Genomic DNA, 25,175 nt, shown 5'->3' with positions numbered 1-25,175 from the left:
CTCTCATCATCTACCATCCATGCACATATGTCCATGCACTTAATCTGTTTAATCTCAGTATACATATGTAGCGGTTTCAGAATTGTTAACCTGTACTCCCTTGGGAAACAACTTTATCACCTAGAGTACAGTGCTCATGCATGATTCCTTTTGTATTTAATTTTACACTCTCAGACATTTCCAAGTTACTTAGGTTACTTTCTCTTCACTCTTTTCAGTAAGGTTATGTCATGCATTTGTAATGCAGTAAGATTCTTTGTTCATAGTCTGCATTCCATCCTGGCATCCTCTGACTGCCTAACCAATTATTTAAAAATTTGCATATTAAGGTTTGCTCTTATGCTGTAAATCAGTGGGTTTTGACAAATGAATAGTGTCATGCATCTACCACTACAGTGCTCTACAGAACACTTTCATTGCCCTAAAAAAAAACCCTGTATTTCACCAACTCATCCCTCTCCAAACCCCAGATACCACTGGGTTCTTCTCTGTAATTTTGCCATTTCCAGAATGTCAGATAAATGGGATCACATAGCACGTAACCTTTTCAGACTGGCTTCTTTCATTTAGCAATATGCACTTAATGTTGCGTGGATTGATAGTTCATTCCTCCATATTGATAGAATTTCATTGTATGACTGTATTCATATCTTTTAAATCTCTTAATCTACAGGTTCTCCTTTCATACCTTTCTTTTCCTTAATTTTTTTTTTTTTTTTTAACAATTTATCTGTTGAAGAACTTGGACCTTTGACTTGTCAACTTTCTTCTCATAGTCTGGATTTGCTGATTGCATGCTTATGATGCAAGTTCAGCTCATTCTTTTGTTCTCTATTTCCTGCAAATTGGTAGCCAGTCTAGAAGCTACCTCAGACCTGAGCTTAATCCTTTGGCAAGATCTTAAAGTAGTATCATGTTTTTTTCTGAAGACTCTTTATCATGCAGACCCGATGAAATTGGTATAGAGCAGACATTCAGAAGATTAGGTAGAAAGTAAGTAAACTTAGTTTTCAGGGACTGAAATGATGTGCCTTATAGATATTTGAGGTCTTTCTTGCCTCTTATGTTGGCCAGCACCTGCAGCGGAGAGTAGTGAAGAACATAAATCAGTCATGTGTCAGTAACTTGTTATTGCTTGTTAGCAGCTCTGGTAAAAGATTTGGGGGAATAAAGTAAGAATAACAGGTTAAAATGATGTTTTATGATAATCTGATTGTTCCCTTGTTACATATGTAGTTGACATTTGGGAGGTAATGTGAAATCTGAATGATAAATAGCCCAAGGTAGTCAGTACCATAGGGATTTTGCCCTAGGTGTGACCTTGGGCAGATCCCAGAATCTCTCTGAAACTTCACTAATTTTTCATTTATGGTAATAGTACTTTCTTTACATAGCATATAACATTTTATAAACCACTTTTCATACATAATTTCATTTTGGTTTTGGTTCTCATGATAAACTTTTTAGGTAGGCTTGGCAGGTAAGTCTTCTAACCTATTTAGTGGACACTGATTATAAATGCTAGGCATGGGCCTTGACATTAGGTCATTCTAACTCTAAAGTTCATGCTCCCACTACATTATTCTGGAATGTTTTCCAACATCACCAAGTAATGTTGACCTGAAGTGGGGTCCATTTGCCCAGCTCTTAGCCAAATAAACTGACACTGGGTTACAGAGAAAGGAAAGAGCATATATTTCAAAGGTACCCACAAAAAGAGAACAGGCATCTGATGCCCAAAGACCTGAACTCTCCCCGATGGTTTTCAAATGGACTCTTTTTAAGAACAAAAATTATGAGGAAGGGGTTCAGAGTTCTGGGCTGTGTTGATTGGTCAGTTATGATTTTAGTTCCCACAGTTTCGTTAATCTGTTTTATTTTTCCCCTGGCATCATCCTGTCCTGAGTCTGTCTTCTTTACTGGCATCGAGAGGTCTTCCTCCTTCTAAACAAACCAGAATTCTGTACCACATTTTGAGATTGTGAGTCAGTGTTATTACCTTAAGAGCCAAAAGACAGAATTATCCATCTTGGGCTTAACAGGCTACATCTTTTCCTCATTTCAAGCAACATATTCCCTGAAACACATTTTATAGTCGGGTCTCCAGGCTCCTGGATATGGCTGCATTCGTTTTTTAATATTTAGACTATAGTTTGCTTTGTGACAGGCAAGACAGCCACAACTTCTAAAATAGCTAACAGTAATTTTAACTAAAAGGTAAATGTTATTGTTTTTATGATTTGCTGTCAGTTTCAGGAATTTTCCAATTTTGATGGACACCAACTAGGTATCCCACAAATGTGACTCAATTCTGACACTACCTGGAGATGGCAGGAGATCCCACAGGCTAAGGGCTTAATTCCGCAAGACTGCCTTTATTTTAGATATCAGTCACAAGTCTAGGTTGTCAGCTGTGCTTCCAGCTGACTGATACCCTCCTCAGGTTCAGTAATTTGCTAGAATGGCTCACAAAGCTCGGGGGAAATGTTTACTAGCTTATTAAAAGATATTATAAAGGATACAGATGAACAGCCAGATGAAGAGGTATATAGGGTGTGAGGTCTGAAGAGTCCAAAGCAGAAGAGCTTTTGTCCCTGTGGAGTTGGGGTGCACCACCTTCCTGGCATATGGATGCATTTACCAGCCCAGAAGAGTTAAACCAAAATGTCTTTTTCTTACTATATCAAAGTATTAAAATTATGTTACCACTTTTGTAAATCAAAGGTGCTGATCTAGATAGGTCATAAGATCTATTTTAGCTTTGAGATGCAAAGGTCCGAGTCTGGCTTTCTAAGATTGGGGAATTTATTTGAGGAGATTGTCTGATTTGGGCCAGGTCTTTGCTGCATAATGGCTCCTTTTGTTCATATAGGTGACGGAATGTTTATATTTGTCCCTTTGCTTATATTAAAATTCATGATTGTAGAAAAGTATTTTGAGCCCTTGGAAAATTAATTGAAGAGAATGCACAAGAGTTAAACTTATCTTACAGTTGTCAGGCTTTCTTAGACCAGTAGTAGTTAGAAGTCGTGGGTAATATGTGAAATGTGTATAAGCTCTTTGGGTGCTGTTGTGTTTGCACTTTTTTTTTATGTTGGGCTCAGAATTCACTGTAGAACTGAGTCAGTCATCCCCCTGGTGTGAGCTGCATGTGTTTGACTTCAAGGGCCTATCACACAGAAATTCTAGTTGTTTCAAGATTTCCTTTCAGGCTACTGAATCTACTTGAATTAATTTATAGGAAAAGGAGTTTTAATACAAAAATCATTTCAAGAGCTTCAGAAGCAATAGATGCTAGGTTAAGTTTCCAGGAACGTCCGTCAGCCACCAGATTTCTTCTGCCTCTGAAGAACAGAGAGAGCTATGTACTGCCTCCCCATCAGGAAGCTGTGAGAGCAGCTGATGAAGGAACCGTGCTTCCAACTGCTCCAGAAAACAGGTACATGCCTCAAACACCCTCTCCCCACTACCAACTAAGAACAGCAGCATTTGATAACAAGGTGTTTGGAGAGTTAGTTTCCTAATCTTTTCAGTGTCGTTAAAAAGGAGTTAGAATACTAATAGCTAACCTGAATCCTATATTAGTTTCTTGTGGCTGCCATAACAAATGACCACAAACTAGATGGTTTAGAACACGTTCAGGAGGCTAGAAGCCCCAAATAAGGTGTTGGCAGGGCCATCGCCCTCCTCCAGAGGCTCCCTGGGTGGATCTTTCCTGGCCTTTTCCCTGGCCTCTTCTCGCTCCTGGAAGATTTGGAGCCCTATCACTCCAGTCGCTGCCTTCATCTTCACATAGGCTTCACTCATGTATCTTAATCTCTTCTTCTCTTAGGACACTTGTGTGGCATTTAGAGCCCATCCACATAATCAAGTATAATCTCAAAACCCTTAATTAATGTGCAAAAATACTTTTTCCAAATAAAGTATCATTCACAGATTCTGGAGATTAGGATGTGGACATATCTTTCTTGGGGGTCACTATCAGCCCACTACAAATCCTAATGTATATACACTATTCTAAGTACTTTAAAAGCATCAGTTCAGTTAATCCTCATAATAGCTGTATGAGGTAGAAACATACATATTTTAAAGGTGAGGAAACCAAGGCAAAGAGAAATTATGTAACTTGCCCATTGTTGCACAGCCAGGAAGTGGCCGAGTTGAACCATTTTACATGTGCTGTAACTGATACTGAGTGATTCACAGTATCTGCCGCACTAACCATGGCTACAATTGAATACAGGATTTCTAAAGACTTAAACTAGAAGTCAGGAGTTGGCTCTGAATAAGTCATTCACGTCATTATTTTCGTTAATACTTGGTGGTACTGATCACCTGCCTTTATGTAAACATCTTGAGTTTTGTTTTCAAACCTACAAATGGTAATACTATGTTATGGTATCCAAGGTTAATTCCAGCTGCTCTTGTTTCTATGCTTTTGTGGTAAATGAACTCTGGAGACAGATACTATGAAAAGAACACTTTCTGTAATTTAGTAACTGCTTATTTTAGGATCTAGACTATGCTATCCAATATAGTGCCACTAGCCACAAGTGCTATTTAAGATTTAATTAAAATGAAATAAAATTAAAAATTCAGTTTCTCGGTGGCACTAACACATTTTAGGCTTGATAGCCACGTGTGGCTAGTGGCTCTCCTGCTGGACAGTGCAAATAAAGGACACTTCCAACATCATATGGGCAGTGCTGATACAGAGAGAAATAATAATGCAAAGACAACGTTGAGAACTCATGAATATTTCAAAGATTTCTGTTTTCTGTATTTAGTGCTTACTGCCTGTTGGTTGGCTGCTTCACTAATTACAGAAGCTGTCTCTAAACTGTTCAGTCCAAGAGCCAATAAACTGTCTTCACTGGTGAGCGCTAAACTACCTGTAGTTGAGTGTCCTGTCTGTACTCACATAAACACCCAGAGGAAGAAATTAAGTGCTTAATGAGTACTTTTTTCCTCCTTTCTTAGGGATAACAGGGCTTTCTACTTTGCTTTAATTCTCTTTATTCCGTATGAATTAAAATTATACCCCTTATGAGAAACATTCCATAGAATTCCATAGAATTTTGAGCTCTCTGCTCAAACTCCACCTCTTATATACAGACTTTTCTGATTTTCCCCAACCCTCCTTAATTAGATATGATTGTTCTTTTAGCTTTCACAGTACTTCATTTGTCTCTCTTGGTATTAACCCACATTTAGTACCTCTGTGTTTTGTATTGCGGCTTCTTATCCCTCCTCCTAAAGAAAGCATACACTTGAGAAATTTTCATAAAGTGAACAAGCTTATGTCTCTTCTGTACAGAGGTGAGTAGACAGCATCCAGCACTCCAAAAGTTCTCTCGTGCCCCTTCCTGGTCCCAGCCCTCTGCCCTCAGGATTACCCATTATCTGACCTTACATAACCACCAATTACCTTTTCCTGCTTTCATACTTTGTATGACTGGGGTAGGTAGTATGTACTTCTTTGTGGCCAGCTTCCTCAGTGTTCCATTGTAAGAGTCATCCATGCTGCTGGATATACCATGAGTTCCTTTTCATCACTGTAGTATTTTATTGAATGACTATACCACAGTTTATTCTTTTCACTACTAATGAACATTTTTGTTTTTAGGTTTGGGGTATTATAAATAATATTATCATGACATTCTTTTACATGTCTTTCAATGTCCTAAATATATGCATTTGTTGTATATAAAGTGTCTGTTTTTGTCATGCATAAACCTAGGAGTAGGAAGTTATAGGGTATATATTTAATAGTTGTTTTCTCAGTTTATTTTTGAAAATATGAAACCTACAAAATGGCAAGAATACTAAAATAAAAATAATAACATTTCTGGATTCATCAATTAGATTTTTGCTGATTTGCTTTATGTTTCTGTATACCTTTTTTTAAAAAGTGAATCATCTGAGAGTTGGTTATAAACATCATGATAGTTTATCCCTAAGTGCATCTCCTAAGAACTAGGACATTTTTCAGCTTAACCACAATGCAGTTACCGTACTCAAAAAGTTTAATGTTGGTGAAATAGTATTATCTAATATATGGTTCATTTTAAATACTTTAATTGTTCTAGTAATGTCCTTCATGACTTTTTTAAAAAATGAAGATGGACATAGGTTCAATCCAGGATCATGCGTTGTACTTATTTTCATGTCTTTTTAGAGTCTGTTCATCTAGAAGAGTTCCCTAGCCTGTTCTGTCTTTCATTACACAGATATTTTTGAAGAGCTCAAGTCATTTGCTTTGTACCAAGTCCCTCAATTTAGACTGGTCTGAGTGTTCCTCATGATTAGCTTTAGGGTAAGCCTTGTTGGTAGGAGGACTACAGTTCCTTTTAGTTAAGAAAAGTAGTTTCTGGATTGACACTTTGAAACTGTAAAAATCCAATGCCCTAATATACATACATATGTGTATGTATAAATAATTTAGTGTATTTATTTATTGAGGTGAAATTCATGTAACACAAAAATAAAGTGAACAATTCAGTGTATTCACAAATATTGTACAATTACCACCCCACCACTATCAAGTTTTAAAACATTTCATCTGCTCTCCATTCTTCTGCAGCTCCTGGCAACCTCCAATCTCCATTCTGTCTCTGTGGATTTACCTATTCTGAATGTTTTATATGTGGAAATATACAGTATGCGACCTTTTATGTCCAGCTTCTCTCATGCAGCATAATATTTTCAAGGTTCACCCATGTTGTAGCATGTATCAGAACTTCATCTCTTTTTATGGCTGAATAATATTCTGTTGTATGGATATAACACATTTTGTGTATCCATTCATCTGTTGATGGATATTTGAGCAGTTTCTACTTTTTAACTATTGTAAATGACCCAGTGGGGTTTTTTTGTTTTTGTTTTTACTGCATGGTTTAATGTATCTTACCTAAATCAGTTATTTCTATCATTATAAAATGAAGATTTTTGTATTTTTGTCCTTCCTACTATATGTATTAGATGGAATTCTCTTGTGAAGAAGACTAAACATAAGTGTGTGTATTTGTATGGTCTTAGTTTCAGCATGGATTTATGGACTTTTTTCATTTGGTGTATCATACATAATCCATTCTTATTATTCATTTTTATACTCAGGTTGTGCCAGAATCACCTAGCGGATTCCCATTCCTTCTTATGCCCCCATCATTGTTGAAGTCAGTGGCCTATAGGAGGTGTCCACTGATACTTATTCTTGTTTAGGAAGCACCAAATAATTCAAGAATTGTCCGTGTGTGGAGTATGTGGCAAGTCTGGTGTTTATGGATAACAGATTTGTGAGATTTGTGTGCTTGAGACCACATGTCATGGGGGCCCCAGTTTATTGAATATGGGCTTTATTTAATGAAAAAGATTTAGTTGAATGGTGACTATGAGTACGGGTATTTATTTATATTTGAGGCTTTCTTTCCCTGACCTGGGAGTATCAGGACATGATCAATTTCAGCATTTCTAGTTGTAGCTGACCTGCCTCTGTTTAATTTCTGTAGTTCCTTTTTATGCAGCTAAAATTCTTGAAGTACTTTTTCTTTAGATGTATTTTTCTTTCATGAAGTTCTGCAAAAGAACAGATGATATGGTTTTATATTTAAAATTCAGGGCTTAATTTGGGTCTATTTTTAAAACAATTTGTGTGTGTGTTTTCAGGGAAAATAATGATAAGTGTTAAAATTATATATGTATACTGCTAAGAATCATGATGAGTTTATATTTTCAAGGTAATGCTAGCTTGGAATATTTCTGTTTTATATATATATGGGAGGTGATTGGGTTTATTTGTTTATTGAGCTTATAGAGGAAATTTTTAAATTTTTTTATATTTTAGGCAAGACAACCCTTGGTTGATCTCACAGATTGCAAGGACCTTGTCAGCTTACAATCCCTTATTTTTTTTATTTTATTTTATTTTTTAGGCCTACAGCACTTGGTCTTCCTAGGTGGTCTCCCATCCAAATACTAACCAGGCCCGACCCTGCTTAGCTTCCGAGATCAGACGGGATTGGGTTTGTTAAGGGTGGCATGGCCGCACACGGAAATTTTTTTAATCATGGTTAAAAATAGTGATAAAGATAAAATAGTGATAAAAATAAAAATTAAAAATTTTTAACAGCGAAGTGATGAAAATAATGAACGCCTTAATCTTTCCTTTTCTTTACATCCATAGTTTTGTGAACAGTAAATCGGTTCTAGCTTGTGGTTGTAACTAAGAATCTTCAGGATTTTGTTTCTAATAGATTTTGTAACTAAAGGAATGAAAATTTCCCTGATACTTGGAAACATCATTTTTTATACATCAAATATAACAGTATCTGTAATTTTTAAATTTCCCCAGTATTAATGAAAGCAATTATAGTTAATTCTTTTGATGTGTCATTGGAAGAATAAATAGATGATACAACTACTACTTATATTACTACAACATTTTAGAAATTCTTTAAGTCTCAGCCTCCTGTGGCATTGCATAGAGCCGTGTTCTCACCTGGGAGGAGGGAGCCACTGTGATCTAGTGGGTAGAGGACAGAGATGCTGCTAAATACCCTACAGTGCACAGCCCCCTTCCCCACCCCACCCAAAGAATTACCAGGCTCCCAATATCCATTGTGATGCCATTGAGAAGTCCCGTTGGGGCTAAACTTCGTGGGGTTCACAGAGATAACCTGTTCAGATTATTCAAAAAAGTAAATAACTACCATTTAATGATCAGATTTGAATTCGTGTTTCCAGAGATAAAGTTGTACATGATGTTGAAAGATGATCGACCCTGGGCATACTGAGATCCTTGTAAGGCTGTGGTTCTAGAACAAGAGCATCAGAATCATCTGTAGGGATTATTAAACCCTCAGTTGCTAGAGAGGATTTGCACTTCTCACAAACTCCAGTTTAGGCATGCACTCTGAGAACCTGATGGAACATCTAATTGGTATACTATGTGTACACAGTTCTAGTTTTGTCTAGTTTGTCTTCTGACCTAGTGTGTCAGCTCAGGGCTTCCTCTTTTTTAAGGAGTGGACCTCCACACACTCTCCCCACCTAACTCCTCTCCTCCATTTCGGCTGTTGGCCTCAGAAGTTATTGTCTCTGTGCAGCTTCTCTTAGGACAGTTTACGGTGCTTTGTGTTTTATGTAAATACAGGTTTGAGACAAATCCCCAGGCCCTGCCCTGCATTATAGGTGAATGCTCTGCCTGTCACTTGCCTTGATCTTGTGTGTGCAGAGTGAAGCTTAGAAAGGCCAGCCTCTAAACTGAGTGTGAAAGTGTGGGCCTTAGGGATTAGGCAGATCCTAGTCCACATTCTAGCTGTGTCCTTTCTGACTGGTATGGTCATAAGCATGTACATTAAAGTAAGTTTCTTCATATGTCAGAGGGGTTTAAAATCTTCCTCATAGGATGGTTGTAAGGACAAATAGGCTAAATTGTCCGAAAGCCCCCTGCACCAGGGTCTAGCAGGCATTCAGTAGGTAGTATATAATGTTTGTGTTGCTGGCTAATGTTTTCAGAGGCCCTTTCAATTTTAACCTTCCGTTCCACATAACCTATTTAACCTATCTTCATCTTCCTCTCCCCACCCCAGTTAAAACAGAAGTGAATTACTTGCTATGGGTAGTATCTCATAGGTTAGTTCATTCTGATAATCAGCAGTTAAAATATAGTTATATAGATTTATAGTTAAAATAAGTATGATTGTCATACTGTGCTAGAAAACAGGCTTTCTTGGGTGGTGTGGGTATATGAGAATTGTTCACCTTTGTGCTTGTGATTGCTGTGATTAAAATTTCAGGTTTCTGTGATCTAGATCTTGGCAATATAAACTGTTCATTCTTCTGTTTCTATATTTTGCTCTGATTCATATCTCTCTGTTTATTTGTTTATTACTTCTAAATTTGCTGTGGTTGAGGAATCTGGATTATCAAATTTAAAATTATATCCAAATTCAGGGCGAGTAGGTTGTGAGTTACTGGTCTGGAATGGGGATGGGAGCTGGGGTTTGGGGTACTTGTCAGGATGTGGAGAGAACAGAATGCAGACTTTGCTCCTAAAACTGTATGTGGTGAACATCCAAGTAGCTCATGAGTTTTAGTAATTGAGGTTACATAGATCTAGTGTTGAGCTAAATGAGCTAAGTACCTTTTGGGGCAATTGAAAGGATTAATAGAGTGATCTTTTTGCATACTAAGATTTTGAGAGGTAATTCCCTGCTTTCCTTCTGTCTCATAGCTATGCCCCTTGTGGATGGATCACTTTGATGAATTTTCTCTCAGAACTCCTGTCATAACACATGCTTATTTTTAATTCTCTTTTCTGAATTTCAGGCAAAGTCATGTGTCTGTCATGTTTGTGGTATCCACCTGAACAGGCTTCACTCTTGCCTCCATTGTGTCTTCTTTGGCTGTTTCACAAAGAAACATATTCACGAACATGCGAAGTCGAAACGGCACAACCTGGGTAAGGTACTCTTCTGAGATGTCTCACTGGGCATTGGGAATAGTCATTGCCCTTAACTTTCTGTTCTTGGAATTTAGATTTGCAGTTCTGCCCTTCCAAAAGTTTACTTCCTTTATCTAAAATAATGTGTGCCCTTCTTGTGAAATTCACAGGAGAAATGCGAGATAAACTGAACTCAAATGGATTATTTTACTCACTTTGCCTTATGGTGCTTAAGTTGCTGTTAATATTGTATGTAGCCTTAGTAGTTAAATTCTGGTGGCTTCTGATATTCAGCCAACTTTCTTGAAAAATACTTTTTCTTTAATGGAATATCAGAGCCTCATTTTTCCCTTTGAAAAACATGGTTAGGAATTAGATTAGGCAAAAGTTTACTAAGAAAGATCTTAAATGCAGTATTAATTATTGATTTCAACATGGAGTTGGGTGTACATAGATGCTTTTCATTGTTTTCAGTAATAGATTTCATTGTTCTGAATAATGCAGGTTCATGAAAAGACTGACAACAGTTTGTGTGGCATAAAGATAAGTTTACCTTTTGTATACTTACAAATTAAAATTCATACATTCTGAAAGTTAGCATAAAGCAAAATTCTGCTCTTGGTTTTGTTTTCTGAGCGTGGTCGTTAAATGTTTGTCTCCTTCACAATAAGTGTTTTCTGTTAAATGATAGTTAAGTTGTTAGGATATCTTTATGAAAACTACTTTCAACAGGTACAAGTCAGAGAACCTAGTCTAGAAAATACTTCATGTGGGCCTATCAGTTCCAGTTAAAGACATTTTTAGGCTTTCTTCTGTAGTTGTATAATCTGGTGCTCTCTTGCAAACATTAGCCTAAATATTCCTAATTGAAAATGGTATCCTGCAAGTTTATAAAATCAGTGCATTAATCCATGTCTGTTAAAGCTCTCCATATAAGCAGTATACACAGCAAAAGATAGACACAAGCAGTATGTCTCTTTTTTCCTAATCTTTTTTTTTTTTTTAAAGAAGAAAGATGATTTAAGGGAAAACATTTCTTTTATATGATGTGTTCATGAGCCATTTGTTTTATTACAGATACAGGGAAGCTGTCAACTCAATATCATGTTCTTTGCAATAGCTACAATTATAATGGAAATGTTTCTTTAATTTCTAGGTGACGTGCTATTTCATATTAAAGCATAAAAATTCACACAACAAAGTCTCACTTTGTTTTTTAATTCAAATTTTATGAGGTTTTTTCTTTTTAGGGAGTAGAGATGGAATATGTCTAGTTGGACATATCTTATTTGGAACTGATAACTTGCAGCAAGCATTTGCAAAATGCAGCTTAGAATTTGTGGTTCAGGTTGTGACGATGCGCTAACTGGCTGTTTTAGAAGAAAGCTAATGGTGATGATAGTGCTCATCAGCTGTGGATGAGCAGCCTGCCTATCCCATGGAGGGAAAAAGCAGTGAGTGACCACTTCCTGTGTACTGATCAGTTCAGTGTGGATGTAATAGAATTCTGTGGTATCTGCTTAATGTAGTAATCTTTGCTTTTTAATAATACAAATAAAAAATATTCCCGCCCTATCTGATTCTCAGACCAGGCCAGTTTAGGCTGCTATTACCTATGCAGCCTATCACCTAATCACCTATGCTGTGATTCAGTGTGGTTAAAAGGGTTATGGGAAACTGGAAGAAGATTTGCGTTTAAGAAAGTTGTCTGAAGAATCTTCTTACTCAGCCATCATCCATAAAACTCACTTCAGAAATTTATGGTGTTAATTCATTTTGTCAACCTGATTGATAAACTCTGCCTTTACTTTTGCTAGAATGAGTGAGTTTTAAAAAACAAAGCCATGAAATGGGAGAAAGATCTCTTTACTGAGTCCATGATATTGAAGGTTTCATATGTATGTGTTAACAAAGCTAGAAATTAGTTTTATGTGTCCAGGTGGGAAAGAGGAGAAGAAAGCTGAAGTATAAAACTTAAAACTTCCAGAGAAGAAAATTGGGGATGGGCAGCCCTGATATTACCTTGCAGTGTGTCTCAGTCTTTTCTGACTTGCTAATAGTTTCATCCTCTTCCTGTGAGCTGTTTCTTCCATGCTGCTGTTTCTACCCATTATACTCAGAGCAATTTCATAGACTATTTATACTTTGTCATTTTATGGAGGGTGTTTACAAAATGTTCAAAGGCAATTTAATGGAGCAGCTTAATGTAGGAGGAACAGAGAACCTTGATTTCCTTGTAGCCAAGTTCTTCTATCTCCCAGGGAATATTCAGTACTACAGTATAATGGGCCCTGAAGTGATTATTAGAAAAAATTCTCATTGGGCATCTGATTTTTAACAGGGTAGGTGGGAGGCCTAAGGTGAGTCTTGCCTCAATATTGGGGATGATGCACTTACAAATAGAATGTAAGGAGCAAATGAGGTCATTGTGGAAGGCCTTGTAGAAGGACAGATGGACAAGTATGGTGTGGGACAAGAAGGGTCCTATAGTGATAAGATGAAAAGTTCTATTTCCTTCATCCATCCTGCCCTGTAAAATTGCCCTAATGTGATAAAATACACACATCTGAAAAAATAACTTATTGTAATTTGGTGTAGTCAGTCAAATTTGCTGATATACTTCATCTATACTGGTAGTTGTGCTAAACTGAATGTTGGAATCCCAGGTAAGTGTGAGGCCTACATAGTAAAGTAAGTAAACTTGGAGCCATCTGATTTCATACTTTTTAGTTTCATACAGGCTTTTTTTATGTTGAGTCACAGGGTACTTGGATTTTGCCTGTTATGAGCCATAAACGGTGTAAAAGTAATGTTCCATGCATTCTAGAGGAGTGATTTAATTGCCCAAAAGAGTATCAGGGTGGGGGGGTGCAAGGTATCAGCTCATTTCTGAGTTGATGATGTTTTCCCTACGTTCTCAGGGTTATCCTGTGACCAGAGGGGATAGACCTGCCAAATGCATGGTGTCTGTGTCAGCTGATGGCTTGGGAATTGCCAAGTAAACTAATGTATAAAAACAAAATCAGTAGATGAGCCCCTACAACACAAGGGCCTGTCTCCACATTTCATTTTGCTCTTATCCAGGCAACTGGATTATTTTTACTTCAATACTTTGTCTTGGTGCAGTCAAGGCTTTGTCTTTGGAGTAGTTATTTTGGCTATGAAATGTTTTCCAAATTAACTACCTTGACTGTAGGGGTTTTCAATTTTATATTGAGGTGAAATTTACATAACATACAGTTAACCATTTTAAAGCGTAGTACAGTTCAGTGGTATTTAGTCATTCACGATATTGTGCAACCACCATCTCATCTTTCAGAACTCATCACTTCAGATCACCCCATATCTTTTAACTCCCGATTCTTCCCTCCTGCAAGTCCCTAGCAACGATTAATCTGCTTTTTGTCTCCATGAAAATATTCTGAATATCTTATATAAAAGGAATCATACAACATGGGAACTTTCGTGTAGCTTCTTTCTCTAAGCATGTCTTCAAGATTCATCCATGTCATAGCATGTTTTAGTATTTCATCCCTGAGTAATACTCTCTTGTGGAAATATACCTCACTTTGTTTGTTCATCTGTTGATAGACGTTTGGGTTGTTCCTACTTTTTAGTTCTTATAAATAATGCAGTTATAAACATTTGTGTATAGGTTTCTAAGTGGACATATGTTTTCATTTCTTTGGATATATACTTGGGAGTGAAATGGCATATTCTAGATAGTAAATCCTTAGCAGATATGATTTGCAGATATTTTATCCCATTCTGTGGGTTGTCTTTTCACTTTCTTAATAATGTCTTTTGATGCACAAAGTTTTTAATTTTGATAAAGTCCAGTTTACCTTTTTTTTTCTTTTGATGCTTGTGCTTTTGGAGTTAAAACATAAGAATCCATTGCCAAATCTGAGGTTGTGAAGATTTACCCATGTTTTCTTCTAAGTGCTTTATACTTCATTTCAGCTCTTATATTTAGGTCACTGACCATTTTGAGTTAATTTTTGTAGATGGTATAAGGTAAGGATCCAGCTTCATTCTTTTGTATGTGGATATCCACTTATCCCAGTACCATTTGTTGAAAAGACTATCCTTTTCCCCATTGTTGACAACCCTGTCAACATCAATGGTCTTATACAGTGATGAAGTGTTGCTGTGGAAAGTGCCTCAAAGAAAGACTCAACCTAGGAGGACTTGAATATGCACTGAAATCATTACACACCTTTCTCAGGCTGGTAGTTTTGCTTGTGGCTATATGGTTGGCATATTTTTCATTGAATGCCTGTGCTTTTCTGAAAATTTTCCTCATCCTCATTGTAAGCTTGTCTCTGACTAGATTTCTCTTTAATATCCTTATGCCAGGACTGTACCGTTAAAGATTATGTAGTACCAAAGAGCAACTGTTGGAGCTCTCAGGAATAGCTTTTGAATTCTTCCTGAGACTTGTCAGAGTTTTGTCAGTTTTTTTTGAAAGGGGTAAGGGGTAAGGCATGGGATTCTTAAATTGCTATTTTGAGTTTTAATAGATCTGTTTTAGAGGACTTTACAGATCCACACAATATTAGTGATCTGTGTCATGGTAACTTAAAACACGAAATATGAGAAAAGCTGTGATTTGTTAAGACATTACTGTTTACCAGAATGTACTACGGTTAAGTTATATGTATTAATTTAGTTATCACATGAAACTATGAGGTGTTAGTGCTGTTACTGTTACCATTATACCAAAAGGGAAATAGGCTCAGAGGAGGTAGAATAATTTATCAAAGGTACATAATAACTAAGTAACAGAGCTAGGATTAATATCAGTTATTCTGAATTTGTACTTTCTCCTCCATGCTACATTGCCTCTCAAACAGCTGATAATGCTTGGTGACTCTAAGCCAAAAAAAATATTTTTAATTGTTGGATTAAAATAGAACCTTTCGTCATTGCTCAAAGGGCTTTATCTTATTCATCTTCATAATGAAGTAGTTAGGAGCTAGCTGTCACCGTATTTTATAGATGATGCAGTTAAGAAAGTATGCAAGAACCACTCACAGCTGGGCAACAGGCAGCTCTGGCTCAAGAAGTCAAGGTTATCCAGTCAGAGGATAATTTACTGTTGTCCTTAAAGGAAGAGTAGGCAAATTACTATTACATTCCTTTTTGTAATAGTACCAGGAATTTTTGGCATAGTAAAAACGTGGTTACTGTATGTCAGTCTAAGAACCCTGATAGAGTGATAATACTCAGTGAAAGATTTCCCTTGTTTTAAATGCCACTCTTCAGAAAAAAAGGCAGACAATCTGCTGATAGTTGACTATTGGGTCCTTTGTAAAATACAGATGTAGCACCTCGTTGTCACTCAGACTCCTCAGTCTTTGGTGTGAGCTTCCAGAGAAAAGACACATACCTCATTTCCTTAGGATAAACTGTCTGAAGTGGTAGGAAATCCTTTTGTAATAAGGGTTCTGTAATTTGAGAGTAGAGAAATGATACAAACAATCCAGTGTCTTAAAAACTTGTATGTTTAATTCGTGTTCTTAAGCATTACAGCCTTTAAATTACATTTTTTCCTCTTTTCTTTTCTTTGCCTTTTTTAGCTATAGAGCTTATGTATGGAGGTATCTATTGCTTTTTGTGTCAAGACTACATATATGATAAAGACATGGAAATCATTGCCAAAGAGGAACAACGGAAAGCTTGGAAAATGCAAGGTTTGGTTTTGCCTAGATTTACGTGCCTGATTTGTTTTAGTCCTATATTCCCTCAGGTCTGTCAAGGGCAGAACTCACCAAAAGAAAGATCATTATCTAAGGAGAGAGTCAGTGTAGGGAGATAAGGGAAGGTAGGAGAGCAGTAATTTGGTGGGAAGAGCAGAGCCCGCACACACACTTGCTTGCTTGCTCCTTCCTGTAGGCTCACCTTGGAGACAGCCTAGGATTGGAACCAGCCGATGAAGGGACTGGCTTTGCAAGTACAAATGCCCATTGCTTCCCACAGTTTCCCAGAGCCATCCTCAGCCCCAGGTCCCCCATGGGCCTGCGGCTGCTATGAAGAGCTCTGTTGGGGTTGAGAAAGAATGTCCACGAACACTTAGTTCTCCCATGTAAGGGCATATTCATAGCTACAGCACCAGCAAAGCCACATCCACATCTGGTCTCTGAAGAATAGTTTGCTCTCAGCTCTCCAGTATTCCAGAAAGCAGTCTCTTCTCAGTAATACTAAAACCGCATGGGAAAAAAAAAATGTATGTACCTGGTTTCTTCCAGGAGGGCAGATTATTTTCTGATTAAATTATGGTAGAATCTCTTTTAAAACTCTTAACTGTTTGGGTTATGTTTAATCTCTGTCAACAGAGAATTAAAATTGCCAGATGGAAAATGTGATCTACCACTTAAGCATACTAGTTTAGGATTTTCCTTTCCTGTGGAGTGCCTCAGTGGTCATGGTACCATTGTGGGTTTCTCATTTGCTGTGATGTCTGTCTGCACACTTGCTGCCTTCATTGGGTACATAGTCAAGGAATATACACAAACATTGTGCAGCCATTTTTTCATTGTTCATTTATTTCTTTTTGGCTTCCCTAATTTTTTTTTCCTTTTGTTAGTTTTCATTTCCAGCATGTGCTCATGCTGTCATGACAGTGAGAGGTGTAGTTTCTCTCATTTGTCTGGTGAGCATCTCTCAGCTAGCAGAACCGTTACTGTTTACAAAGAGAACATATAACCCAGCATCTCTTTAACAAATTTTTGCCTTAATTACTCTTTTAAAAATACCGCCCCTCTCCTTTTTTTTTTAAATAGATGCTCTCAGTGACCAGAATTATTTGTGTTTAACAAATCTTTCCTGGAAAACAACCACTTTAACTTCAACTTCAATTCTTTCCCCACTCCAAAATTTAGTAATACTGCCATTGAGTCTGAGTATATTGAGTCTGAGTATATTGCAGAACACTTAAACCACAGGACTAAGAAGTGCATGTGCCAGAGTAAAACAAATTCTTCTAAAATCATTCTGCAATTCCATCTGTCAGTGAGATATTATTCTTTATTGAATTAGGCAAAAATTTTAGGTAGCATTGAACAGGTGCCTCAAAGTGAATAGAGTGTGTATTAGGATGAAATATGGGACTTATTAGCATTTATAGCATTATTGTCTTTGGTTAAATCTTTAATGGGTATAGCTGTTCAACAAGATGTATTTTTCAAAATATATTTCAAAAAACATTTTTTCTGTCGGTCAGTTTTACTCATTCACCAGAGAATCCTTCAGCTAAGTTGCAAAGTACTTCCCATTGATGCTGAATGTTGTGTAAGCCTGTTCTTGGGAGTCTCTGGTGGTTTGAAGATTAAAGGCTTTGAAAAAACAGCAATCTTGGCATTAGTGTTAGGGTAGCTTTAATTGGAGTTATTGCTTTCCTTTTTGCAAAAAACAAAGCTTATTCATAGCACATTCTCTCTAAAGGAAACTCCTCTAAGTGTTCTGTTTTGCCTGCTGCAGCATAGTAGAGTTTTAGAAACACCTTTTATTATAGCAGTTCCTCTGTGAAATTAAACCTGATAAATAGTATATCACTACCACTTTATTTATAAACACACTTGATGAAAATTTAGCTAACAGCACCTGGAATTGTTCATCTCCTTAGGCGTTGGAGAGAAATTTTCAACTTGGGAACCAACCAAACGGGAGCTTGAACTGCTGAAACACAACCCAAAAAGGCGAAAGATCACCTCTAACTGCACCATAGGTAAGTGGATGACAGTGCTTGGAGTGGTGGTCTGTTTTCACTTCTAGTTAGGCTTCCTTTTCAAAGTTTAAAATTAATAGGTGTAAAAATGTAGGTTGCATAACATAATAGTCTAAATCTGAATAACAGTCATTCATCCATTTGTTCAGCCACTTCTTGAGCACATGTTCACTGCAGGGACAAGTGGTAGGCTTGGGGTAAAGAGATGGATGGAAATGGTCCTGATGTCCTGTGGGGCACAGTGACACAATCTCACTGGTCACCTGAGCCAGGTACATGGGTGTGTCCCTTGTGTGAGTTGTATGTGCCCACTTGTGTAAAAAGGCTCAAATTTATTCTCACCAGGTTGAGGTTGCGTGCAGTAATTTTCAGGGAGAGAAATGTATGTGTGAGCCTGTTCTCTAGGTTTCCTAAGACTTAAAGAAATACATTTTGAAAACTACTTTTTTACTTCTAATATTTTTTTTATTTTTCAATTACAGGTGATATAAAATATTATATTAGTTTCAGGGGTACAACATAGTGATGATTTATTTATATAACTTCAAAAGCGATCACCCCAATAACTCTAGTACCCTTCTAACACCATACATAGTTATTACAAAATCATTGACTAACTATATTCCTTATGCTATACTTTATATCCCATGACTATTTTATAACTACTAATTTGTACTTCTTAATCCCTTCACTTTTGTCACCCATTTCCCCACCTTCCCTCCCATCTGGCAATCATCAGTTTGTTCTCTGTATCTATGAGTTTGTTTCTGTTTTGTTTGTTCATTTATTTTGGTCTTTAGATTCCACATGTAAATGAAATCATACAGCACTTGTCTTTCTCTTTCTGTCTTACTCCACTCAGCACAGTACCTTCTAGGTCTATCCTTGTTGCAGATGGCAAGATTTCATTCTTTTTTATGGCTGAGTAATATTCCATTGTATATGTATATTTATATACTACCTCTTTATCCATTCATCCATTGATGGACACTCAAAATGTCTCCATATCTTGGCTATTGTAAATAACGCTTCATGAACATATGGATGCACATCCTTTGAAGTAGTGTTTTGGCTTTATTTGGATAAATACCCAGAAGTGAGATTACCAGTCTGTCTCTGTCTCATGTTATAGTCTTTATTTTAAAGTCTATTTGGTCTGGTATAAGTGTCGCCACCCCAACTTTTTTGTTTCCATTTTCATGAAGTATCTTTTTCCATCACTTTACTTTCAGTCTGTTTGTGTATTTTGGTCTGAAATGAGTCTCTTATAGGCAGCATATATAAGGGTCTTCTTTTTCTTATCCATTCAGCCACTCTGTCTTTTTTTAATTCACCCTGTCTTTTGATTGGTCATTTAATCCACTTATGTTTTAAAAGTAATTGTTGATAGATATGTAGTTGTTGCCATTTTATTATCATATTTTTGATCTTTTTTCCTTCTTCAAGAAGTCCCTCTTAATATTTCTCGTAATACTGGTTTGAGGTGAACTCCTTCAGCTTTTTCTTGTCTGGGAAGCTCTTTCTCTGTCCTTTGATTCTAAATTATGGCTTTATTGGGTAGAGTAATCTTGGTTGTAGGTCCTTGCTTTTTATCCTTTGAATATTTCATGCCAGTCCCTTTTGGCCTGCAAGGTTTCTGTTGAGAAATTATCTGATAGTCTTATGGGAGCTCTCTTGTAGGTACCTAACTGCTTTTCTATTGCTGCTTTTAAGGTTCTCTGTCTTTAACCTTTAATGTTTTAGTTATGATGTGCTTTTGTGTGGACCTCTTTAGGTTCATCTTGTTTGAGACTTTGTGCTTCCTGGACTTGTTATATCTTATTTCCTTCATCAGGTTGTGCAAGTTTTCCATCATTTTTTCAGATAGGTTTTCACTTCTTTGTTCTCTCTTCTCCTTCTGGGACCCCTCTGATGTGAATGTTAGTATGCTTGAAGTTGTCCCAGAGGCCCCTTAAACTATCCTCATTTTTTTTTCTCTTGTTGCTCTTCTAATTGGGTGTTTTCTGCTACCTTCTCTTCCAAATCTCTAATTTGATCATCTGCTTCTAATCTACTGATTCTCTCTAATATATTCTTCATTTCAACTGTTGTTTTATTCTTTTCTGACTAGGTCTTTTCTTACATTTCCTATCTACATTTTTATGTTTCCTATTTTTTTGTTGAAGTTCTCATTGAGATCATTGAGCATCCTAATAACCAACATCTGATAGATTGCTTGTCTCCAGTTTTTTTAGTTCTTTTTCTGGAGTTCTGTTCTTTCATTTGAGACATGTTCCTTTGTCTTCCCAATTTGGCTCCTTCCCTGTTTTTGTTTCTATGTATTAGATAGGTCTGCCGTGCCTCCCTGTCTTAGTACAGGGTAGCCTTATGTAGTAGATGTCCTATGGAGCTCAGTGGTACAATCTTATTGGTCACCTGCACTGGGTGCATAGATGTGTCCCTTGTGTGAGTTATGTGTGCCCTTCTTTTGTGGTTGTTGGGAGGGATTGACCCTTAATTTGGTTGCTGTTTGCATGTCAGTGGAAGGGATTGACCCTCAGGCTTATTGGCAATGAGGACTGGCTGTGACTACAATGGAGGAGCTGTTATGCAGGGCCTGACCCCAAGAAACAAGATTAGCTTTAGCAGGGCTCTGATGCCTGCTGAGTTTGCCCTTTGAATGTGTTGATTGTGGAGGTGGTTGTATGTTGCTCTGATGTGGTCTGAAGTGGCCACTAGATGCGTTGGTTCTGGGGCCTCTTGGGAGGGGCTCTGTTGCCGATCAAGGTCAGCCGCTGCCTGTGCTCTGCTCTTGTGTGAGCTACAAAGTGATCTGCATATGGTTGCCACTTGTACAGGGCTTGGAGGTGCCTGGGAGAGGCTAAGCTGCAGACAGCTGCTCCTAGTGCCTGGCTCTTGGGGCTACTTAGCAAGAGGTATGGGGTATGTTGAGGACACATGCTGCTTGTTTGGGTTTCTAATCTTTAGAGATTTTAGGAAAGTGCAGCATGAACCAAACATGCTGATTGTATGTAAAAGCCATTGGGCCTGCAAGTTGGATGGGTCGGAGTCTAAAAATCACCAGAGAGGAGAGAACGATGTTAGCCAGGTCAATGGAGACTCAAATATGGCACCTGCCTGAGTATACACTGGGAATGGGGAGGGCTCAACAAAGGAACAATGGCTTTTGCCAGCACTTACGTCTGGGAGAAAGCTGCCCTTCCATCTCTTGGCCCAAAGCCAGATAATTCAGTTACTTCCTGTATGTCCCTGGCTCCTTTCAAGTTGCTGCCACAGTGCTGGAGCTCAGAGTGAGTGAGTCCTGCAGCAAGTAAGTTCATGCACAGGCCCTTTAAGAAGAACACCTGTGACTGCTGCTACCCTCCATCTCACTTAGCTAAGATCTCTGTTGGTCTCAAAAGTTGTGGGGACTTCTCTTCCCGGCACTGGAAACCTGGGCTGGGGAGTCTGGTGTGCTGCTAGGACCCCTCGCCCCTCCAGGACGATCTCTGCAGCCAAGATATCTGTTCTGATTTTTAACTTCCACACGTGGGTGTGGAGTCTGTCCCTCCTACCAGTCTTCCTACCAGTTTTAAGGTGGCTTCTTCTCTATGTCCTTAGTTATAGGACTTCACTTAGTCTTCAGGCGATTCTCAATGATGATGGTTCTGTAGTTTAGTTGTAATTTTAATGTGGTCGTGAGAGGGCGCAAGCACAGCGTTTTCTCCTCCATCATTTTGACTGGTTGTCCTTAAAAAACTTCTTAAAGTTATTTTTGTTTGTGTGTTAGAGAGGCTGCATTCTGATCTGTCCTGTTGCCTGTTGTTAAGGAATATCTTTGAGTATTTTTATGAAAACATATGGCTAAAGTGGGGGAGCTAGAGAAGGGGTGATGATTCCTTAGTATAGTGTATATAAATAGAAAAATAATTATATTTTTTCTTGCTCTTGAATGAATGAATAAAAGGAAATGGACACATAAATGTAAAGGAACCACTGTGATACCACTGGGGTTCAGTAGTAACTGTAGGTCAGTGCCCAGGTCACCCCTGCTCTCGTCTTCCTCCTTCCCAGGTCTGCGAGGGCTGATTAACCTTGGAAACACGTGCTTCATGAACTGCATTGTCCAGGCGCTCACCCACACACCACTCCTGCGAGATTTCTTCCTCTCTGACAGGCACAGGTGTGAAATGCAGAGCCCTAGCTCCTGCCTGGTGTGTGAGATGTCATCCCTTTTTCAGGAGGTATGTGCTGTTGACTTTTCCAATGTAACATTTCTGTAACTACTTTTTTTCCCCTTTTTAAAAATATAAAATAAGGTTGACTGTAATATAATAAAGGAAGGCAAATTTCTAAAACCTTATGTAATGAATATTTACTGTGTGCATTATTATGGAAGGCACATATTTTTTCCAAAAGGAATCATTAGCTAGGAGACTATTGGCATTATTTTTCAAGGCATTGACTTAGAGGATGAGAAAGCACACATAGAAAGTGGCGTAAGTGGTGGATGATGTTTGTGAATACTGTGGGAGTTCACCCTTCCTTTTTGTCTGCCATCCGGACTCAGTAAGGCATGTGGATGTACAAGCACCACTTCCTGCTTTGTTCTCAGAGGAACATGGATTTTTCTCTTCTGTTGCTGGACCTTCTGAGTATGCTTCACCAGGTCTATCTTTGTGACCCTCTGGTCCTGAACATCAAGTTCTGCTTCCCTGGTTGGATTGTAAGCTACACTCATGTGTCTGTCCTGTTCATGTCTGTTCATAACCACCATTGACAGCATGACAGAGCTCAGACATCTTTGGGCTGGACCATCTGCACTCAGCTTGGTGACCTGAGAAAACCCTCTCAGAGCTGAAGCAGCATAGCTACCCCTACTACAGAGTGGGCCTGCTGCCTGCCCCATAGGTTGCTAAGAGGTCCTAGGTATACTTCAAGTGTCTAGCACAGACCGGTACCAGCAGACTCAGCCTGGTCTGTTTTGTTGATAACTTTTGATAGCAATACAGCCACTCTCGCTCACCCACATATCAGGCACTGGCTGCTTTTGCATTGTAGCGTAGGAGGTGAGGACTAGTTGAGTGATTGTAATAGAAACCACCTGGACTGCAAAGTTGGAATTATTTACCAGCTGGTTCTTTTCAGAAAAAGTTTGCCAACCTCTGATCTAGCCTGACCTATTTCTTTCATACCCACAGCATACCGGTAACTGCTGGGGTCACAGCAGTGAGCAAACTGAATAAAATAGAAAGTCAGGTACAATTGAAAAACATGTCATAGTTCATCACCTAGGCTTATCGTAGAAAACTAGATGGGAAGGGAGAAAACAATATGCAGATTTAGAAAGTCCAATGAGTCCAAATTCTAGGCAGCTGTTAAATATTTTTTATTTTCTATGCTTTATATTCAGGGTGTAGCATTTATTCCTGACAAGTGATTTTGTTTCCCTTCTTTCTCTGAGCAGTTTTACTCCGGGCACCGGTCTCCCCACATCCCGTACAAGTTGCTGCACTTGGTATGGACTCATGCCCGGCATTTGGCAGGGTACGAGCAGCAGGATGCCCATGAGTTCCTCATCGCGGCCCTGGATGTCTTGCACCGGCATTGTAAAGGTGCGGGCCTGCTCCCTCAGGCCACTGTGCAAGGGAAGGGGGAGGCCAAGTGTGTGCCCTCCTGCAAAATGGGGTACAGCTGACTGTTCTATTCGATTTGTGTTATAATCATTTTTTTTCCCAATAAGGAAAACACTATAATTATCTTAAAGAGGTTCTTCATAGTTTGTTTTTATGAGAAGAGGAAATAGTTTTCGTTGTTGTCTTCTGACCTTTCTGGGATTAGAGCAGCATAGCAGTTGGTCTTCTACAGCCTGTAACAGTGAACAGTGAGCTCTTTGTCATTGCCCTGCCTTTTCCTTGAGTCCTCTGCTGCTGTGTTCCTGTTGGCCTGATGTGTCAGGACCTCACCTGTAGCTCCTCTGGCTTATCAAGGCTGTGTCAGCCCAGAAGGTTCTGAATGTGCTCTTAACACAGTTTAACCATCAAACCATCTCCCTCCCCTTATAGAATCTATAAAAAGACTATCATTGCTCTAAAGTAGCCAGAGAGAGCTGGGAATACAAAACTAAACCTGCACACTTGCCAGTACTTCCCTGACCCTAAGTCAGGTTCATTTTCCAACCACAAGGGCGTTTTGTTTTCAAATCTTTCTTAAGATCTCATTGGGACTTGGCTTCCTCCATAATATAGGGTTCTCAGATATGTGTGGGTTTGGATACTCTAGGGGAAGGGCAGGGGGCAGCAGCTCCTAGGGCCGAAGGCAGGAGATTAGGACTGAATGATAAACCCACACAGTGTGTTCCTCCCCCCTGCCCTTCCCTATGTGGGGCTCCCAGTTTGAAGGCCCTATGCTGAAATACTGGCACAGGTATCAGCTGAGGAGTGTGTGGCTCCTAGTCACCTGGAGGACTCCTCAAAGTACATGGTTGGCCTTTCTGTTTAGTGGGTCTGGAGTAAAGTCAGAGGATTTTTTTGTTCCTAATGAGTTCGTAAATGATGCTGCTGTTTCAGATAGTACATACTCAAATGAAATGTGCAGAGGTAACAAGTTACCTGGTTATCTATGGCCCATAGGCTGGTACAGCTATTTTAGGTGATATCCTACTGGCCAGTTTTCTCTTACATTGGTGTCCTTAAAGAACAAAGCCCTGTTTTGTTAGGTCACTTTGTTGAATGGCCTTCATGCTGCTACATCTCATTCTCTTAGGTCATTGAGCTGCTCTCACAAACGCCCTGTAGAGTCTGAGGTTACAACTCAGAGACAAGCCAAACTTGAAATAAGACAGCTTGTTTTGATCAACTGTCATGGCTTTGGGTTTCAGCTTTTTTTGTACTTAAATTATTTTTCTCCTGAAAACATACACAATTGTTTTAATACTTGCCGTAGGAGTCAAATAAAAGTTGCTTAATAGCTTAGGTAAGGTTTGATTTCCTAGTATAAAGTATAATAGAAAAGCCACGTGAA

General features: G+C 38.4%; 1 protein-coding gene and 1 pseudogene across 1 annotated transcript in view; one reads left to right on the top strand and one right to left on the bottom strand.

Moving 5' to 3' along the window:
• USP22 (ubiquitin specific peptidase 22) overlaps window positions 1–25,175 on the top strand; it is a 48,777-nt gene that overhangs the window by 7,096 nt on the left and 16,506 nt on the right. Inside the window, exons 2-6 of the mRNA XM_006908464.3 lie at window positions 10,330–10,462; window positions 16,027–16,140; window positions 18,072–18,173; window positions 22,227–22,396; window positions 23,620–23,767. Coding sequence (XP_006908526.1) covers window positions 10,330–10,462; window positions 16,027–16,140; window positions 18,072–18,173; window positions 22,227–22,396; window positions 23,620–23,767 — 667 coding nt within the window. The remainder of the gene's footprint in view (window positions 1–10,329; window positions 10,463–16,026; window positions 16,141–18,071; window positions 18,174–22,226; window positions 22,397–23,619; window positions 23,768–25,175) is intronic.
• Window positions 7,931–8,049, bottom strand: LOC112477070 (annotated as a pseudogene).

The sequence above is a fragment of the Pteropus alecto genome, unplaced genomic scaffold (genome assembly GCF_000325575.1).
Source record: "Pteropus alecto unplaced genomic scaffold, ASM32557v1 scaffold52, whole genome shotgun sequence".
Taxonomy (NCBI): domain Eukaryota; kingdom Metazoa; phylum Chordata; class Mammalia; order Chiroptera; family Pteropodidae; genus Pteropus; species Pteropus alecto.
This window is presented reverse-complemented; position numbering and strand designations above follow the sequence as displayed.